This window comes from Phyllostomus hastatus, unplaced genomic scaffold, assembly GCF_019186645.2.
Source record: "Phyllostomus hastatus isolate PE091 unplaced genomic scaffold, TTU_PhHast_1.1 phas_scaffold_55, whole genome shotgun sequence".
NCBI lineage: Eukaryota > Metazoa > Chordata > Mammalia > Chiroptera > Phyllostomidae > Phyllostomus > Phyllostomus hastatus.
The window spans coordinates 5,268,140-5,284,853 of NW_025334035.1; the positions used below are offsets into that span (position 1 = coordinate 5,268,140).

Genomic DNA, 16,714 nt, shown 5'->3' on the forward strand with positions numbered 1-16,714 from the left:
TGGTGGCTGTGGTCCCCCAGCCCTGATCTCTCACTCTAGCTGATGACTTAGGACATGGCTCCAGAAGGACCACTTGGTTCATTTTCTGCAAATAAGTTTGCAAATAAATCCCCCACGTTTGCCCACAGGCAAGTTCCTCTCCTATCTTCTTCCAACACACAGCCCCCGCCCTGAGGACTGAGGGTCACATGTGGACTGGAAGACTTCCCAGGAGACCCTTCACAGATGCAAGTGTAAGAACATTAACGAGGCCAGTCCTGGCCTTGAACCTGGAAGGTTCTCAGAGCCCAGAGGCGCAACAGTGTCTCCTCGAAGGCTCTCAGAGACGGAAGGGGCTGCTTCGGTCTAGTGTGTCCTGTGTCCCTCCGCTCGGACACCTGCTGGAGCAGTGGACCGCGCTCCCGGGTGGCCCGTTCTATTCCTGCTCAGCTGGTGCTTGCCTTTCCCCGTCACTTTGTCAATTCTGTGGCAAGCCACCTGCATTCTTCAGTGATAGGATGGTGTTTAATTAATTGTAGTCTCATAAACACTTCACTGATATCTACATAAATTGTATCTACTGGTCTGGTTAAAGTAGCTGGATTCAGAATTGGGGTTCAGAGTCCGATCAGTTTTCACCATGAAGCACGTCCTGATGAAAATGGCCTTTTTTGGGTAAGGATTTTGGGCCATTCCGGTCATAACTGGCTTCCTCTTCCTGTTTCTGCCTGAACAGCAGCTTGATTCCACCTGGGGGTCCGAGTGTGGGGTTGAGGCATTCTGGGGGCTGCTGGGGCCCCTGAGAGCCTGCTGGGGACAGCGAGGCGACCTCTCTGCTCAGCACGGACGGTGGAGTGTGCGGCCAGGAGAGCACTCCTGGGGTCGCTCGGTGGGCAGGTCTTTCCCTTCTGTCGCCTTCCCGTGTGGCCTCAGACAGGGACTCTGTTCTCCTGGAGCAGCTGGGGAAGGGCGGGCAACTGAGGACGGACAGGGTGGCACTGGCCAGACGGGACCTGGAGAGTCAGGCAGTGCTTGGAGCTCGGAGGGCCCAGACAGGCCTTGTCCCCGCTGGTCCCGTTGCATTGAGGGCCGTCGTAACCTCTTCTGGGGCTTTCAGGTGCTGAGGAGATTAGCGTTCCCTTTTATTGTAAATTGTCATGTAAAATCACAGACCGTGGGCAAAGCACATGTTCGACCAGGATCTACAAGGTGCTGGAGACACGACAGCCAAGCAGCGCTTGGGCATACTTTTACTGAGAAGTGTTGGTCAGAATTCCAATTTAACTGGGTGTCCTGTCTCCCTAGTTGCTAACTCTGGCCACCCCAGTTGGCACGTGAGCTGGGAGAATGAGAGGCCGTGTCGGTGCTGACCCGGAGTGGCCCAGGGGATCCCGGCCGCCGCCCGTCCCCATTCATGAGAGAACCTTGGACTGTTGGGCTAACCTGGCTGTGTGTGTGGTGTCGCATTTCTGGAGCAGTTTAGGCTGCAGGTGAGGCTGGTCTCCGAGCTGAAAAGCCCAAATCAAAGTTAAATAAAGAGTTGAACTAAATAACTAGTCAAGAGGAGAGGGACGCTGCCGTGAGATGGGGATGACGGGAATGGGGATGGTGTCCTGGGAGTCGCATGCTTTCCTGCCTGGGGCCAGGGGCACAGAATCAACGGCCAGCCATCAAACCGTCCTTGCCATCAGCCCCTCCCGCTCCTGCTGGAGTCTGGCCTTGCCTCTGCAGCCTGGCCTGCGCCAGACTCCGTGATGGGACCCCTCGCAGACAGAAATGACTCCAGGGAGGCAGGGGCCATCTTGGCCGGTGCGGCTGGCAAGTCAGTGCTCATAGGCCTGTCTCATAAAGCACAGGGAGTGTGTACACCCCCTCCATGTGAAACAGTTGGAAGGAAGCCTCGTGCTGCCAGACAGGCATCTGGGCAGGGGGAGCGAGCCACAGGCAAAGCGCAGGTCGTGGCAGTGCAAGCCATGGGGCAGCTTTGCTCAGGTTTCTTGTACTCGGGAAATTCTAGGCCTTCCAAAATAGATTCCGACAGCCATGGAGGTTTACCAAACTTCTCTCTGCCTGTGGCCATGCCAGCCTCGCCTCACCGTGCTGGGGCTCTGGGAAAGCCCTGGGGTAGGGGCGCCCCCAACTCGTGCCAGGTCCTAGGCAAGGTCGCTTTGCCTATTGGGGCCTCATTTTTCTCTTCTCTCTGTGACAAGAGGGTAAAGTTGGACTCCTTGCAAGCCTGCCCCAACCCCAAGAGCCTGCTTCTGCCCTTGGAGGACACCATCCCCTCCCCCTGTTTGGCTGATGGACGCTGGGTGTGATGGGAGGGGACAGGGCTGTTCCTATGAGGTCCTATGATAAGGAAGAAGCAAGACCCCATGTCTGGATCTCTATGTGGAAACCAATACTCTGAAGGGCAAGAGAGTCGGTGTCTGGTAGTCAGTCAGTAGACAGCCACCGAAAGTTCCAGAACAGGGCAGTGACGTGATGAGAGGAGAGCTTGAAGAGGGCCTAAGGATGGAAGAGGTTGGAGCTGGGAATGCTACACAGTGGGCCGGGGCTGAAGTCCCCAGGGAGGTGACAGGGCAGGGCCACTTTCCCCTGGCCGCCTGGGGGAGGCCCGCCGCTGCAGACAAAGAACTGAGGACTGCTCCGCTTACTCGGGCCTCTTCGTGTGGCATTTCCTCTGCAGAGTGCAGGATGTTTGTGCAGCAGGAGCCCCAAGTTATTCCTCCACAGTGAGAGGCCTGGGAGACGTTAGGAGGGGATTGTTTCACAGCCTGGGCGTGGGGTTGTGGTGGTGGGGGGGCGGTGGTGCAGCAGCCAAAAAAGGGTAGGGGAAAGAAAAGGCTGAGATGTTTACAGAGAAAAAAGTCAGTGGAAAATATGATGGTGAGGTCAAGCCGATGCGGGGGGATGGCCTCCATGCCGTCAACCGGGGAGGGGCCGGTCGCCCCACACAGTGGGAGAGAAAGCCGCTAGGCTGTGGCTGTGCTTTGTGGGGAGTGGTGGCTCCCTGCTACTTTTAATCCTCCCTGTGGCCCTGATCCCAGTTCCGAGAATGGACTGTAGCTTTATCAGCCACTCTGGTCTCCCAGCCCAGATGGAGTTCACCGTCTATCTGCTGGAAGGCGGCAAGACTCACAGACCCCAGATCCATCCCCCCCGCCCCCCTTCTCCAGAAGCCCTGGAGGGCCTGGCTGGGCCTGGGCTCTTCTGTCTGACATCTTGACAAAGGGGCCAGGCCTTTCCCAAGCCCCACAGGTGTGAAGAGCTTGTTACCCTTGTGTTTGTTCAGCCCTATTAGTGGCCTGAAGGACTGTTGACAGAGGGCCCCTTTGTGCGGGACTCGGCTAAAGCTCTCTAAGCCCTCAACAAACACAGGCCACTTATCTCCCCGGACTTTATCGGGAACCATCTGAAGCCGCTTGGGCCAGGAACTCGGCCTCCCTGACTCACGCCTGCTGGGGGGCTGGTTTGCCAAAACACTTCCCCGTTTTTGTTTCTATTTTTTTAATTCGTTTTCCCCACCACCTTGATCTACCTTTTGTGGATTCTATTTCTGATACCAGAGAAAAAGCCCAGGTGCTGTCCAGGGTCGGAGGCTTTGCGTTCAAGTTGGAGTTTTTAAAGACAAGGTTGCGGCTTCGCTGGCCCCTGTCTCCCAGAGGAGGTGCCGTCGGAGGGGTCAGTGGCTCCCCACTTCGAGACCTAGGCTTCAGGAGCTCCCAGGCCCAGCAGGACGCTCCCGGCTGCCAACTGCCCTCCTGGAAATCCTTTCAGCAAGGCTTTCCTGGGGAACCCCACATGCCTAAAAAGGGGGCTACTTTATTCTCCCTCAGAATGGTTTCCTCTGCCCAGTACCCTAGAGAAGATCCTTGCCACACCCTGTCCTTCTGGAAGACCCAGGTGGTGGGTCACCAGTTCTGTCAGCTGCTCTCCTTCTGAGGCTGAAGTGATCACGCGGAGAGATCGGAAGCCTGCGAGATGCCCTGTCAGGGTCACGCTGTCATCATGCCCCATCTCTGGTTCATCCAGGCTGGTGGTGGTCTCAGTGCTCAGCCCTGTCACCTGCCTGCATGGTCCCACCCCTGTGGCATGTTCACACCTGGAGCACCCCCCACCCAACTCCCAGGTACCCACCCCCCCAAACACACACAGAGCTTCCCTGCTGATGTGAACCTGACCCCTTCCTCCCAGGAGTTTTCGGCGTCCTGCAGCTACAGATGTTTAGGCCTGGAAAGAACTGAGGTTCAGACCCGATGTTCTCATCTTTCAGATGAGACTCTGGAGGCTCAGGGAGGCCTGTGGGCTTTCCAGAGTTGCACGTGTGGGTGGGGCACAGGGCCAGGACTGGCGTCCAGACCCCAGGTCTCCCAAGTCAGGTCCAGCTCTCTCCTCTGTCCGTGCTGCCTTGCATGCCATTTGATCGTTACGTACTGGTAATTACATCACACGTGGGCTCCGAGGGCCTTGTCCTCAGACACCTTTTCTCTTCTCTGCATTATCAGTGGTTATTGTCACCCAAGTGTGGTCCTCGACCAGGCGGCTCAGCCTCACCTGGGAATGTCAGCAGTGCAGAGTCTCCGGCCCCCCTACAACCTGCAGATCAGAGGCTGCTGGAGGTGGGCCCAGCTGTCTGTGGTCAGGCAGGCATCCTGGTGATTCTGTGCACCCGAGTCTGAGAACCATCATGTATCGGGATCTGGGGTGGGAGTTAATGGCTACCTGAATTGAACTCCAGAGCTGGGGAGAAGGAAGAGGGGGCAAAGTTTCAGGAGAGAGAAGCGCAGGAGTGCCGGCCCTGTGGCGGCTGTGCTTCTCTCGCCAGAGGGGCGCTGTGTGTGTTTGTCAAACGGGAAACAAACGAAAATCTAGCAGAAGCAGGTCCTGCTGGGGATGTCGTGGTGGCCCCATCTCATGTTCGAAGGTGCCGCATCTTCCCTCTTGTGCTCTGTGGGGCCCCCGAGAGTCCCACAGGATGTCTGCCCTCACCCGGGCTCTGTCTCGCTCCGCACGGACACGGACTCTCTTTTCTCAGATGAACAGGTTGTCCCATCCCATCACCCTGGCTGTGGCGAGGTGACACTTTTCAACAGTCGCCTCAACATTAACATTGATACAAGCACCCCTCAAATGTGTATAAACCCTAGAGCCTTGACTAGAAGCAAACTGCCCCTGGCTGATGCTTCTTGTCTCTTCTTGGTTGCCCCGTCTCTTTGGCTCACCCTGCCAGGCCACCACTGCACTGCATCTGGCTGGGCCATGTCCCCAGCCACAAGCATTAAGCCCTGTGTTTGGTGGTGGGGGTGGGCCTGGGAGGGAGGTGTCAGCGGCAGCAGCATTAACTGGACTTTTATCACACCACGTATCTCCAAAGACAGTGGGGCAGGGACCACATCTGTCCTGCTCACTATTATATCCCCAGTGACTCACCTAGTGTCTGGAACATAGTAGGTGCTCAGTAAATATCTGTTGAATGAATAGATAAATCATGAACTACCAGATTTGCCATTTGTAAAGTGCACTTTGATTGTTTTGCTATGTATCCACATGTACGATTATTTCTCTTATGCCCGGCTCACCTGCAGACACGAAAGGGTCCAGGCCCTGGAAATGCTTGGGCCACTCCTGCCTCAGCCCCTCTCCTAAAGGAGTCCTTTGAGAGCCCAGCTCAGAGTGTCCCAAGGTGCTGGCAGGAGCCAGGTGTGTGGGGAGCAGTGACTGATTAGCCTGGTCATTTCAGGAGAAGCTGAAAACTGGGCTTAGAGTAGACCCACTGGGTCTCTTAAAATTCGTTATAAACAAGGGTCAAACAATTTCTAAATAAATAGTATACCAAATAGAGTAACTAAGTAGTAAATAAAAGGAAGTAAAGATTATCCCAAACATTTAAAAATAACTCTCAAATAGTTTTATTATTCTGAAACAATCGTTTAAGGAGACGTTCCTTTTAAAACCAGACCTCTGCCCACTGCGCCGATGCAGCCTCCGCTCTGCGGACTCTCCCCTTCACCTTCCTGGGGACTCTCTCCCCAGACAGTCCTTTTCGGTTCAGCTCTGGTTCCAATTCTGCCAACCAGCAGCACTAACATCCCCTGGGTGCTGGCTGGAAGTGAGGACTCCTGGGCCCCAGGCCGGGGCTCCTGAATCAGGATCTGCTTTGCGCTGGTATCAGGGAGACCCTGTGCGCACTGCAGCTGCAGCTGCAGCAGGGCTGGAAGACTACTCCCTCTGAGCTCCGAGTCTCTTCTCTGGCCCTGTCCTCCCCGTCTTGTCCCTGGTTGAGCAAAGAGGAACAGCCCCTCCAGGTGTCAGCCCTGAGAGCACTCAGCCTGGTCGGAAGCTCCAGATGTGTTGTGTGGCTCCGGAGGCACTGCGTACATCCCCTCTGAGGCAGGAGTGCTCTGAGGGCAGCCTCTGTCTGCCTGCCCGGCTCCAGCCGCCGCCTCTGCACTCAGCACCAGCCTGTGGTCCTCTGAAAGGCTGCAGTCGGCATTCACATTCGTTGAAACTGAAAACTTCTCACCTCCCAGGGCTGCATTCAAAGCTGCGGGCCTGGCAGCAGCAAAGGGAGGCAAAAATTCACATACCCTGGGTGTGGGGATGTCAGGGCTTCACAAACTTGGCACTATTGATATTTTGTGCGAGATGACTCTGTGGTAGGGGACTGCTCCATGCACGTTTAGCAGATCTTGGTCTTTGTGCCCCCCTCCGCCCCCCATGACCGTAGCACCTCCTCCCCTGGTTGTGATACATGAGAGTGACTGTAATACTGCCAGATGTTTGCTGGAGGGCACCTTCGCCCTCAGGTGAGAACCACCGCTGCACTCCTCTCTGCCTCCTCCACCTGGGAATTGTGAGCACTGTGTGGTGAGCAGATCTCGTGGTCCTCACTCAGCAGCCCCAGGTAAAATGAGCAAAAGAGCAGGTGAGAGAAGCAGCACCCACCCAACCCTGCAAGTGTTCATTGAGCCACATCTCCTCTGTGGCCCAGACCCGTGGAAATGGGTGCTAATCATGGCAGGTCTGAGCTATGCTTACTGGGGCCATGGGGAGCCCCAGGACTGGGGACCAATTTCTTGCATTCAAGCTCCCAGCCTGTGGATGGTGCGTATGTGGGCCAGTTACTTTGGACCGTTCAGCTGCAGATATGTTAGTCCAAAATTCCCTGATATGCTGCAGAAATGACGTGGGGCAACCCTCTCAAAAGAACTGCCTGGAAGGGAGTGGGGAGTGCTGGGTGATCCTGTGTGCTCACAGGGCAGAGCAGGGTCCCTGGGCCCAGCACAGAGCCTCTGAGGAGGCTCGTCACCAATGACCTGCCTGTTCCACAGAAAGCCCCTGAGCCACGTGAAATGCAGGGGAGCCAGGCCCAGATGCCCTGAGAGACAGGGCCGGGGTATAGCTCAACTATATCTATTCGCCGGATTCTTTCTGGGCCTGGGATAGCCCTGGTGTGTGGGAGGTTAGTTCGCCAGGGTCTTTCGGGAAAGGGCCAACACCTGTGTTTGGTAAACTCACCAAACCAATGGATGTGGAGTCAGTCCCTGCTGTGTGCAAGGGTCTTCAGAGGAGTCCAGGGCATCCTAGAGGTGGATTCTTCTCCTTAAAGTACTGCAGTCTACTTGGACAGCAGAAGCTACATTGACAAGTTAGAGTAGCAATACAAGTTTTAAGTACTTCAAAGCAACAATAAAAGAAATGTCACATGTCACAGGACCATGCCTTGTCAGGGCATAGTCTGGGCAGACCGCACAATCTTCCCTCCGTCCTGCCTGTCTACCTACTACCCACCCCTCCACTCACCCACCCATTCATTCATTCAACCACCCATTCACCCATCTGCCTGTGATCCATCCACTGCTCCACCTATCCATCTACACTCATCCACCCACCCACCATCCACTCACCCATCCATTTACCCACTCACCCATCCATCATCCATCCGTCTATCCACCCATGTATCCATTCATCTGCTCACTCATTTATTATCCATTCGTCTGTCCACCCACCCACCCATCTGTCATCCGTCATCCGCCATCCATCCATCCCTTCACATTCTCTCTGACTTACTCTTTCCCTCTCTCATTTGTGCAATAAGAACATACTGAGCTCTGCTCTGGGCTGGAGAGTGTAAGGGCAAACCCTGTTCCTGGGCTCCAGGAACCCACACAGCTGAGAGCATTTGTGTCTCTTTATCTAAGAGCTTGCTGCTGGGAGTGCTCGTCTGTCCCCCCACCCCCCACCAGAAGGGGTGCCCTGGACAGCTGAGAGTGCACTGTCTACCCTGGTCTCCCTCATGGCTCACCACACAGGGCCTGGCATGTAGCTGGAGCACCTCACTGTGTGTTGAATTGAACTGGCTCGGGGTTGGTGAGGGTTTGGACAGTCCAGGCTGGTGGGAGATGTTTGGAAAGGCTTAAGGGATGGTGGTGACCGGCATATGTTAAAATAGGACCGAGAAGAACTTTTCATCAGAGAAGAAAATAGATCCTCATCTCTTGGGCCCCATTTCCTGTCAGGTTTCTGGGTAAGAAGTGTTTGTGGGGGTTCTCTTCCTCTCCCCTCCTGCCCCATGTTACACCCCTGGGTCTGAAATGCAGCCACACGTGGTGTACCTTTGGTGATCCCCACATGGCAGTTGGGTGGGGCATAGAGCTGGGGTCCAGACCAGGCCAGCTCTCTCTGGGTGGCTGGGGGAGCCCTGGACAGGGAAGCCCACGAAGGTTCCTCAGAAGTTGTGCTGCCCCGCCCCTGCCCTCTTCCCCAGGGCTGACCTCTCTGTTCTCACAAGGCTGCCCTTTCCTTCCCGCCTTGAAATTTGATAATGAAACTAATACCCAATATTTTTGCCTCCAAGAGAGGCAGGAGATAAACAGGAAGGCACAAGGGATTAAGGTGTCTCTCTTGAGAAAGGAGCTGGGGACGGGCTGGGAGTTAGGTGACATCTTTGTGTGGAGCCGAGGGATCCAGATGTGAGCGGCTTTGCCCAATGCATTTTTCCATTTGTGCAGAGAAAATAAAACAAAGGGAAAAGAAAACAAGCTGTAAAATACTTTGCAGAAGGTCGAGCATGGGCAATTGCCACTTGATGTCCCCTGACAGCTCCAAGAGCAGGGGGGAGGAAGGGCGCCCTGCCTTTTGATGTTCAGCCTCTGAGTGTTCTTTTGTGTGACCAGTTGTTTGGGAAGAACCTTTTGTCGGTGTAAGGTGCATATGGAAGAGAGATACTGGCCCGGCCCAGGGTTTTCCTTGGGGTGGGGATGGGGGCTGAGCTCCCAGGAAGGGCTTAGAGGCTGGGATGGGCCCATTGGGGGAATGGGGGACAGCTGGAGCCATCCTTACAGAAGAGGACATAGGATTAGCCTCTGCCTCCAAGAAGGACCAAGAAGACGCTCCTGCCAAGGGCTTGCCCAGTACAAGAGAGGCCTGCGGAAGTGAGGCCTGGCTGGTCCGTCCGGATCCCGTCCCCGGACAGGCATGTCAGGCCCTGTGACTTCTATGCTAGCAGGAAAGACCCGATTCCGGGCTCCACTCTAGACCCAGCTGCTCTTCCTTCCAGCGATGTGGTCCATTCCTCTGGGGCAATGGAAGAGGAGCCCGAAGACCTGGGTTCCGGTCCTGGGCCCCCCCCCCCCACTTACTGGCTTGGTGGTCCTGGGCTGGTAGGTCACTTAACCACTCTGAGTGCCTCCCTGTCATCCTGGACTGGCTGGGTTCAAAGGGGCGATGAACCATAGTCTCGAGTGCTGGTGGGCTGCAGCTTCTTCCTTTGTGCTTAGTTGGGCTCAGCCCCAAGGGCTGGAGGTGCTGAGGGATGCGTGTATAGCTCTCAGGAGTCATGTTCTGACCTAAGTTGGGGTCCAGCTGCTTCCAGACTTAAGATGTGACCTGAGTCTTCTGTCTCCCCACGGAGCCTCTGCTAAAGCCCTTGTCCATCTGTATTTGTAAACTGAGTGATTAAACGGGGTGTGTGATTTGGGGGGTGAGTTTAAGGAGAATATTTAAAGAAGCTGATAACCTCACAGAAAAATTAAAAGGGCAAATATTCATTTAAAACCACAAAAGTAATATATAGCTAAGAAACTGGTAAAAATATTTGCAGCTTGTATAGTAGAAAAGACAAACGGTTTTTAATCTGTTACATTTAAGAGCACCAGACATTGTGGGGGGAAAAAAACAACACCTTGTTTGAAAACTGGGCAAATGGCACGAACAGGCAATGCACAAAAAATGAAATCTAAAGAGAAAAACAAACATGGGGAAATGCCCAGCCCCACTGGTAATCAAAGACATGCATATTAAAGTCATGTGTGTGTGTTTTCCAGACAAACTGGCAAAGATTTAAAAAAAAGAATGCCGATACCAAATGCATATTGTTATTCTTTTCAAGGGTGTGTTGAAATAGGAGCTCTCAGATCCTGCTGATGGGAGTGCAAGCCAGGACAGCCTTCCTTGTGGGGAATTTGGCAGTTTGGATTCCTGGTTAAAACATGTAGACCCACCCTGGCTGGTGTGGCCCTGTTGGTTGGAGTCCCATACACCAAAAGGTTGGGAGTGTGATTCCCGGTCAGGGCACATACCTAGGTTGTGGGTTCGATCCTCAGTGGGGGTGTGTATGGAGGCAACCAATGAATGTTTCTCTCTGTTTCTCTTTCTCTCCCTTTCTCTCTCCCTCCCTTCCTCTCTTCTTTACTCTCTAAAATAAATGAACATATTTTTAAAAATTTAAAACATGTAGACCCAAAATTTAACTACTAATTCTGTTGTGAGAAATTTGCTGTACAACAGTCACCAGAGAAGAGTATAAACTCGTGAGTTCAAAGGTGGGTATCAATGTGTTGTTTATGATTGTGAAAGACTGGAAACGACCTAACTGCCCAGCTCGGGGATGCCCTGCCTTTGCATGCTCCCACTGCGGATCCGAGCAGCTCGCTGCACATGTCTGTGCACCAGGCAGTAGACAACCTTCCAAAATTGTGAAGAATGTTAGCTGACACTGAAACATAGTCACCACGATGAGGAACTAGGCCATGAGCCTGAGATGCACATGTGCCATCACTGTCTGTGAGAAAGAATTGAACTGCTCCCCAGCTGAGCCAATGCTGATTAAAGCAGCAAGGATGGACCCCAGTGTTAACAGCCATCGGAAATCTGAGTGCAGTGTTTTTCCTTTCTGCTTAGGTGTTTCAAGTGTCTGGCATTAAACATCTATTTCCTTAGAAATTACATAAAATGTGATTTAAACAAGCTTAGCACAAAAGCAAATCATGTCACAGAGTGAGCCTGACTGGGCTGGAGTTACCCTGGAGTGAGAGACCTAAGGTAGATGGCAGGCCTCAGCTTCCCAGTGAGAGTCGGGAGGAGGGCTGGGTGGGGGCTGGGCTGGGTGCCTGAGCCAGGCTGGCGGGAGGTGAAAGTGGGCGTGAAAGTGACCTTGTGACCAAGACCTGGAGGGTGAGAAGGATGCAGGCAGATGAGGAGGGGGCTTGGGAGAAGAGGGTCCTAGGAGGCAAGGGACAGCATAGGCAAAGTCATAGAGGGGCAGGCAGGAGGTCCTCACACAGGGCGTACTCTGGAGACTGAAAAGTTTGCTGCCACTGAAGCATAAGAGCGAGAGGAGGAAGCAGCATCCAGTATCCAGAGCCCTGGGGGCCATGTGAAATGATGTTGACTTTATCTGGAGGAAAACTGGGGGCTGTGGAAACATGTCCATAGGTGAAGGGCATCCTTGGATTGATGCTGAGGATGCCCATGCTGGTTACAGTGTTCATTCAGAGCAGCCTGGAGGGATCAGCTCAGGAGACAGGGGCTCCGGCCCGGCAGCATGGAGAGGAGTGACTGGACTTGGAGCAGACACTAAGTGCAGACCCCAAAGCGGAAGCTGGAAATGCAGACTTGGGAGTCAGAAGCACAAAGGCGGCCCTGTGGCCATGAGGGGCGAACGAGGCCCCCCTGGAGGGCATCAGAACAGAGGGGAAATGGTGCCGGTTGCTGAGGAGTGTGTAGGGAATAGGGAGAAGGAGCCGGCAGAAGGGAGTCTGAGATCAGGTGCTGGTAGGGACGGTTTCTCCTGAAGCCTCTCTCCCCGGCTGGCAGATGGCTACCTTCTCCCTGTGTCTTCACATGTCTTTCCTCTGTGTTTGTGTCCCCCAATCTCACTGTGTGTCCAAGTTTCCTCTTCTGCAGGCACCGGTCACGTTGGGTGAGGTCCCCCTTAACAGCCTTGTTTTAACTTAATCACCCCTTTCAAGGCCCTATCTCCAAACACAGTCACATTCTGAGGTCCTGGGGTTAGGGCAGCACATGAATGGGGGGCACGATTCAGCCCCTAGCAAGCAGGATGTGGGCACAAGGAGGATGCCCAGTCCACCCTTCCACTCTGAGGTGTGTACCACGGAGGGAAGTGAAATTTCCACCTGGGAGGGAGCAGGAGTCTCAGCCATGGTTCAGGTAGGGCCAGGTGGTCCATAAGGGTACAGATACGTGCAGGGGAGCCCAAGAGCAGCTCTCCCTGGCCTGCGGGAAAGGGGGTTAGGGGGCAGGGTCACCCTAGGCTCCCCCACCACACCCCTGACTGACGACTCTCCCTACTTCCTCACAGCCTGCAGCTGCAACCTGCATGCCCGGCGCTGCCGCTTCAACATGGAGCTCTACAAGCTGTCAGGTCGCAAGAGTGGGGGCGTCTGCCTCAATTGCCGCCACAACACGGCCGGCCGCCACTGCCACTACTGCAAGGAGGGCTACTACCGCGACATGGGCAAACCCATCACCCACCGGAAGGCCTGCAAAGGTAGGCGGCGAGGGCGGGGCCTTGGCCACATCAGCTTCCCTCTCTTTGCTCAGCACTTCTTTTCTCTTTATTTTTCTGATGATCACACAAGCCCACGCAGGGCCCCCCTGGTATTCGGTGGTGTAGACTGAAACAAAGGGGCGATGGAGAAATGACTCCAAGGAGAAGAAAAGAGAAGGTGTGATCCCTGCAAGGGTGCAGGACGCCCGGCCGGGCGCCCCGCCCCCTCCCAGCTGCCTGTTCCTCCGCACAGGTGTGCCGCATACCACAGGGCGGGGGTCACGTTCACCAGGCTTACCGTGGCACAAAGGGCTCTATTTTACCAAAACCAGGCAGACAGATTTTTTTGGATGTGTGCACGCACCCCCCCGCCCCCCAACGGTTGCACAGACACAGACCCTGTGCCGCCGGCTTCAGGGGCAGGGTCTCAGAAGGAACATTCAATCCACCTGCAAATAGCTTTACTTCTCAGGACAAAAAAATTAAAGGGAGCCGGAAGACTCTATTTTCGTTCACTGGAGCAAGCACTAACATTTTAACTTTCTGCTGTTTTCTCCCACTAACAAACATGAAACACCGGTGAGTTGACTCGGAGGAGCTGATGAAATGCCAGGGAATTCAGTAGTGTTGGGGCAGAAGTGGGACCCCCATTCCAGATTAGCATTTTGGAGAATCAGGGTTCTTCGGGTGCAGAATTTGGGGCCTGGAGCCAGGGCTTGCTGTGAGCGTGGCTTCCCAAGACGATGTCTCTGAGGGCTCTTGGGCCACAATCCAGCACAGTCAGGGTTGTGACACTTGAGAGACCCAAGCCGTGGTGGACTCAGGCCCAGATGATGCACTATAGTAGAGAAATCTGTCTGTGGCCACTGCTTAGCCTTTGGATGAAGCCAAAGTATCATCGTCTTAACAGGAAATCCACCAGATGTTGGGCACTTGTGCGTCGGACCAACAAGATGAAAAGCCAGGGCTTCTTGTTCAGGAATTACTAGGAATTTCAAAATGGCAACAGCAGAGCTTCAGCCAAGCACGTGTCCATATGAGCATGGGGCCTGTGGAGCCAGCCTTGCTTGAGTGGAACCCTTTGCTCCGAACAAACAGCTTCCCAGCCTGCATCTTCTGGGAGAAATCCCTTGGATTCCAAATGAACAGGTGGTTCCAGGCTAGTTCTCCTTTCAGATCTGTGGTCTTCAGGCTGCCTCTGGTGGTTGTCAAGGGAAATTTAAGCATAAAGGTAGTTGGGCTATTTCCACATCAAAACAACTCATCCAGGTGACAATCTTCCGGGAGACTGAACAGGGGCTGAGAGGGGTGGCCTGGGCAAGGGATCCAAGAAATGCCTACAGTGGCAGGCAGGCGTGAGCAGGGCCGTGACCGGGGACAGAGGGCTTTGGGTTTTCAGAGGACGTAATTGGAAGGTGTCCAGCTCCCTCACCTATGCCCAATTGTTTGTTATGTTTCATTTACAGAAGAAATCGAAGCCAGGGTTTTGTAAACAACTGCTTGCACATAGATTTCCTGCGAATTTGGCCAAGAAATGTTAACCAAAAGTGTCCACTCAGCTGGATAAATGGAGAAATCTGCCGGTGGGTGAGAAGGTCCGGGCTCTGTGGCCACATACTGTCCTGTCAGTTTCTGCTGTTACAGGAAAGGCCCGTCCCCTGGAGAGACAGGAAGGATCAGGGCCTTGGCCATCTTGCTGTTTGCCGCCCCGCCTCTCCTCTGTTGCCAGGGTGGGGGGCGGGGTAAGGGCCCCTTGTGGCCTCTTGCTGCAGTGAGTGAGATGTCCAGAAGCCACAGGATTCTGGGAACATGCAGATGGCCCTCTGGGGCTCTGTCACTCTGGTTAAAAGGTGTGGGGACTCCCAGCTTCCAGGAGGACAAGATGCAGGCAAACCAGGGTGTGGTCGTATCTTACTATTTCAGATGCATGTCCATCCTTAGTGGTTGTGTCCTCCCTCTTAGCCCTGGACAGCAGCTGCCCCCAGCCTTGGTGGGAGCACCAGGAGAAGACCCCACAGAAGAAGAGAAATGTCTGCATGGATTCTGCTCAGAGGGATGCTTGTGTATCCTTCTGGGGCAACATGATAGGAAAGGGTGGGACTCTCAGTGCGTCCTGATTGGTGAGGAAAAACAATGCTTTCAGGATCCTGCCACCTGATTGGCGAAGGAAAACACTATCTGGCCAGTCCTAACACTGATGGTTGAGAAAAAGCATTACCTGAGGGGCTCTGCTTCACGATTGGTGAAAAAAGACATGCCTAAAAGAACTGCTGTCTGAGTGGCCAGCAAGAAAAGGTGGCCTGCAAAGCCTGGCCATTTCATTGGTGAGGAAAGGCACCTCTTGAAGGTTCCAGATCTATCCCCTCTGCTCTGCTCTTCCTGGTGTCACCCCCTTGGGGCACGTGGGAACTTTCAGTCTCAGTTCCCTCACAGGACACTTCTCACCAAGGAGAGACCCTGAAATTTCACCAGGAGCCAGCTGCAGTGCAGTTGCTGCCTGAGGGATGTGTACCCTTGAGTTCTGCAGATGGGGGTGTCTCCGTCACCTCCACGGAGTCTGCTGTCTTGTCTTTGCAGGCCTGGATGGTTCTAGGAAATGATTCCTTTGGTGGGAGCATTTGGCCCAATCTTTTGATCTCTGATGGTTTGCTCTTAGAGGCCTCCAAACTTTTGTTTGGAGGAGCTACCCCCAAGGTCCTGGCCTTCTGGGGTTGACCTCAGGGAGCCCCAGCATAGCCCTCAGGTGAGCACCAAGCTCCTTTGCCCTGTTTCAGATGCATTTCACAGGGGAACTGCGACAGCAGGCTGTGGCTCTGGATTCAGGTTGGCAGTTGACCTGAGGAAGGTTAGCAGTGACACGGGGGCCCTCTTTTAACTCCCTGACTTCCCAGGGCCTGGGGAAGCCCGGCAGGGTGCTGAGGCCACCCATACACTCCTGGAGACTGGCTGACTCCCAGCCTTGTTCAGTTTAGAGCAGGGGTGGACCCAGACAAGAACCATTTGGAGCGACGGCATTAGATTCCAAGTGTTATTATGCAGTCCCCATTTGGAAAGTTTCGTAGCAACAAATTTGTTGGGTTCTTTCTCCTCTCCCGTGGGTTAGAACCAGCCCAGGGCTGGCAGGGCTGGTGTGCACAAAGGGCTGTAATAAACATGCCCAGGGAACAGGCGGCTGCACTCTCCGGCTATTCAGTGCGATTTCACAGCGCTGGGAAGGCCTCATTACAGCGTGGGCTGTTGTCCTATACAAAGTCAGATGAGATGAATTTCTCCCTTTTCTCCGCGGAATCGTTTTTGAATGATACTCGTCTTGGAATCTGTCAAAGATAGGAGGTTTTGTTTACCATTTGTCTTCTTTATGGACTGTGGGGCGCTTGCTCTTTGGAGCCAGCAAAGGAGACATCGCCACTTAACCCTTTCAGTCGTGCCTCCATTTAAATGATATTAATTTATCATCTTCCCAAACCATTTGTGATGGATAAAGACATTCCAGGAGCCTCGCGTGAACTGAATTGCGATGAGAATGAAGAAATTAACCACCGCGTCTAGCATCCCCGCACAAAGGGCTCTCGTTCCATCTCACTGAGCAGCCTGCTCCTCTCACTCACTGCCCTGCTCCCTTCAAGTCCACAGTCGACGTGGCTGAATGCCGGCTGCCAAGAAGGTGCGAGGCCTGCAGCGATCCCCACCCGCCACCGTCTTGGCCGCTGCACACACCTGCTGCTCTTACCCACCGTGTTTGTTCAGGCAGCTCGGCCAGGGTTCGAGGAGGAAGCCAGCACCTTGGGCCTTCCTCTGCAGCTCCCTGCCCCCTTGGTGCTGCTTGCTGCTTCTTTCCCACTCCCGATTCTTTCTCTTCATGCCTGGGCGTCCTCAGTACAGCAGGTTCCCGAATGTTCATTTTGTTCAATGTCGTTTTGTCATGTTGACGAGCTGTCCAGG

The 16,714-nt window shown here is 54.2% G+C and overlaps 1 protein-coding gene across 4 annotated transcripts in view; it reads left to right on the forward strand.

Moving 5' to 3' along the window:
- The window catches only part of NTN1 (netrin 1), a 196,406-nt gene that overhangs the window by 114,800 nt on the left and 64,892 nt on the right, over positions 1-16,714 (forward strand). For all 4 annotated transcript variants that reach the window (XM_045824392.1, XM_045824391.1, XM_045824393.1 and 1 more), the window contains exon 3: positions 12,584-12,772. In XM_045824392.1, the coding sequence (XP_045680348.1) occupies positions 12,584-12,772 (189 nt within the window). The remainder of the gene's footprint in view (positions 1-12,583; positions 12,773-16,714) is intronic.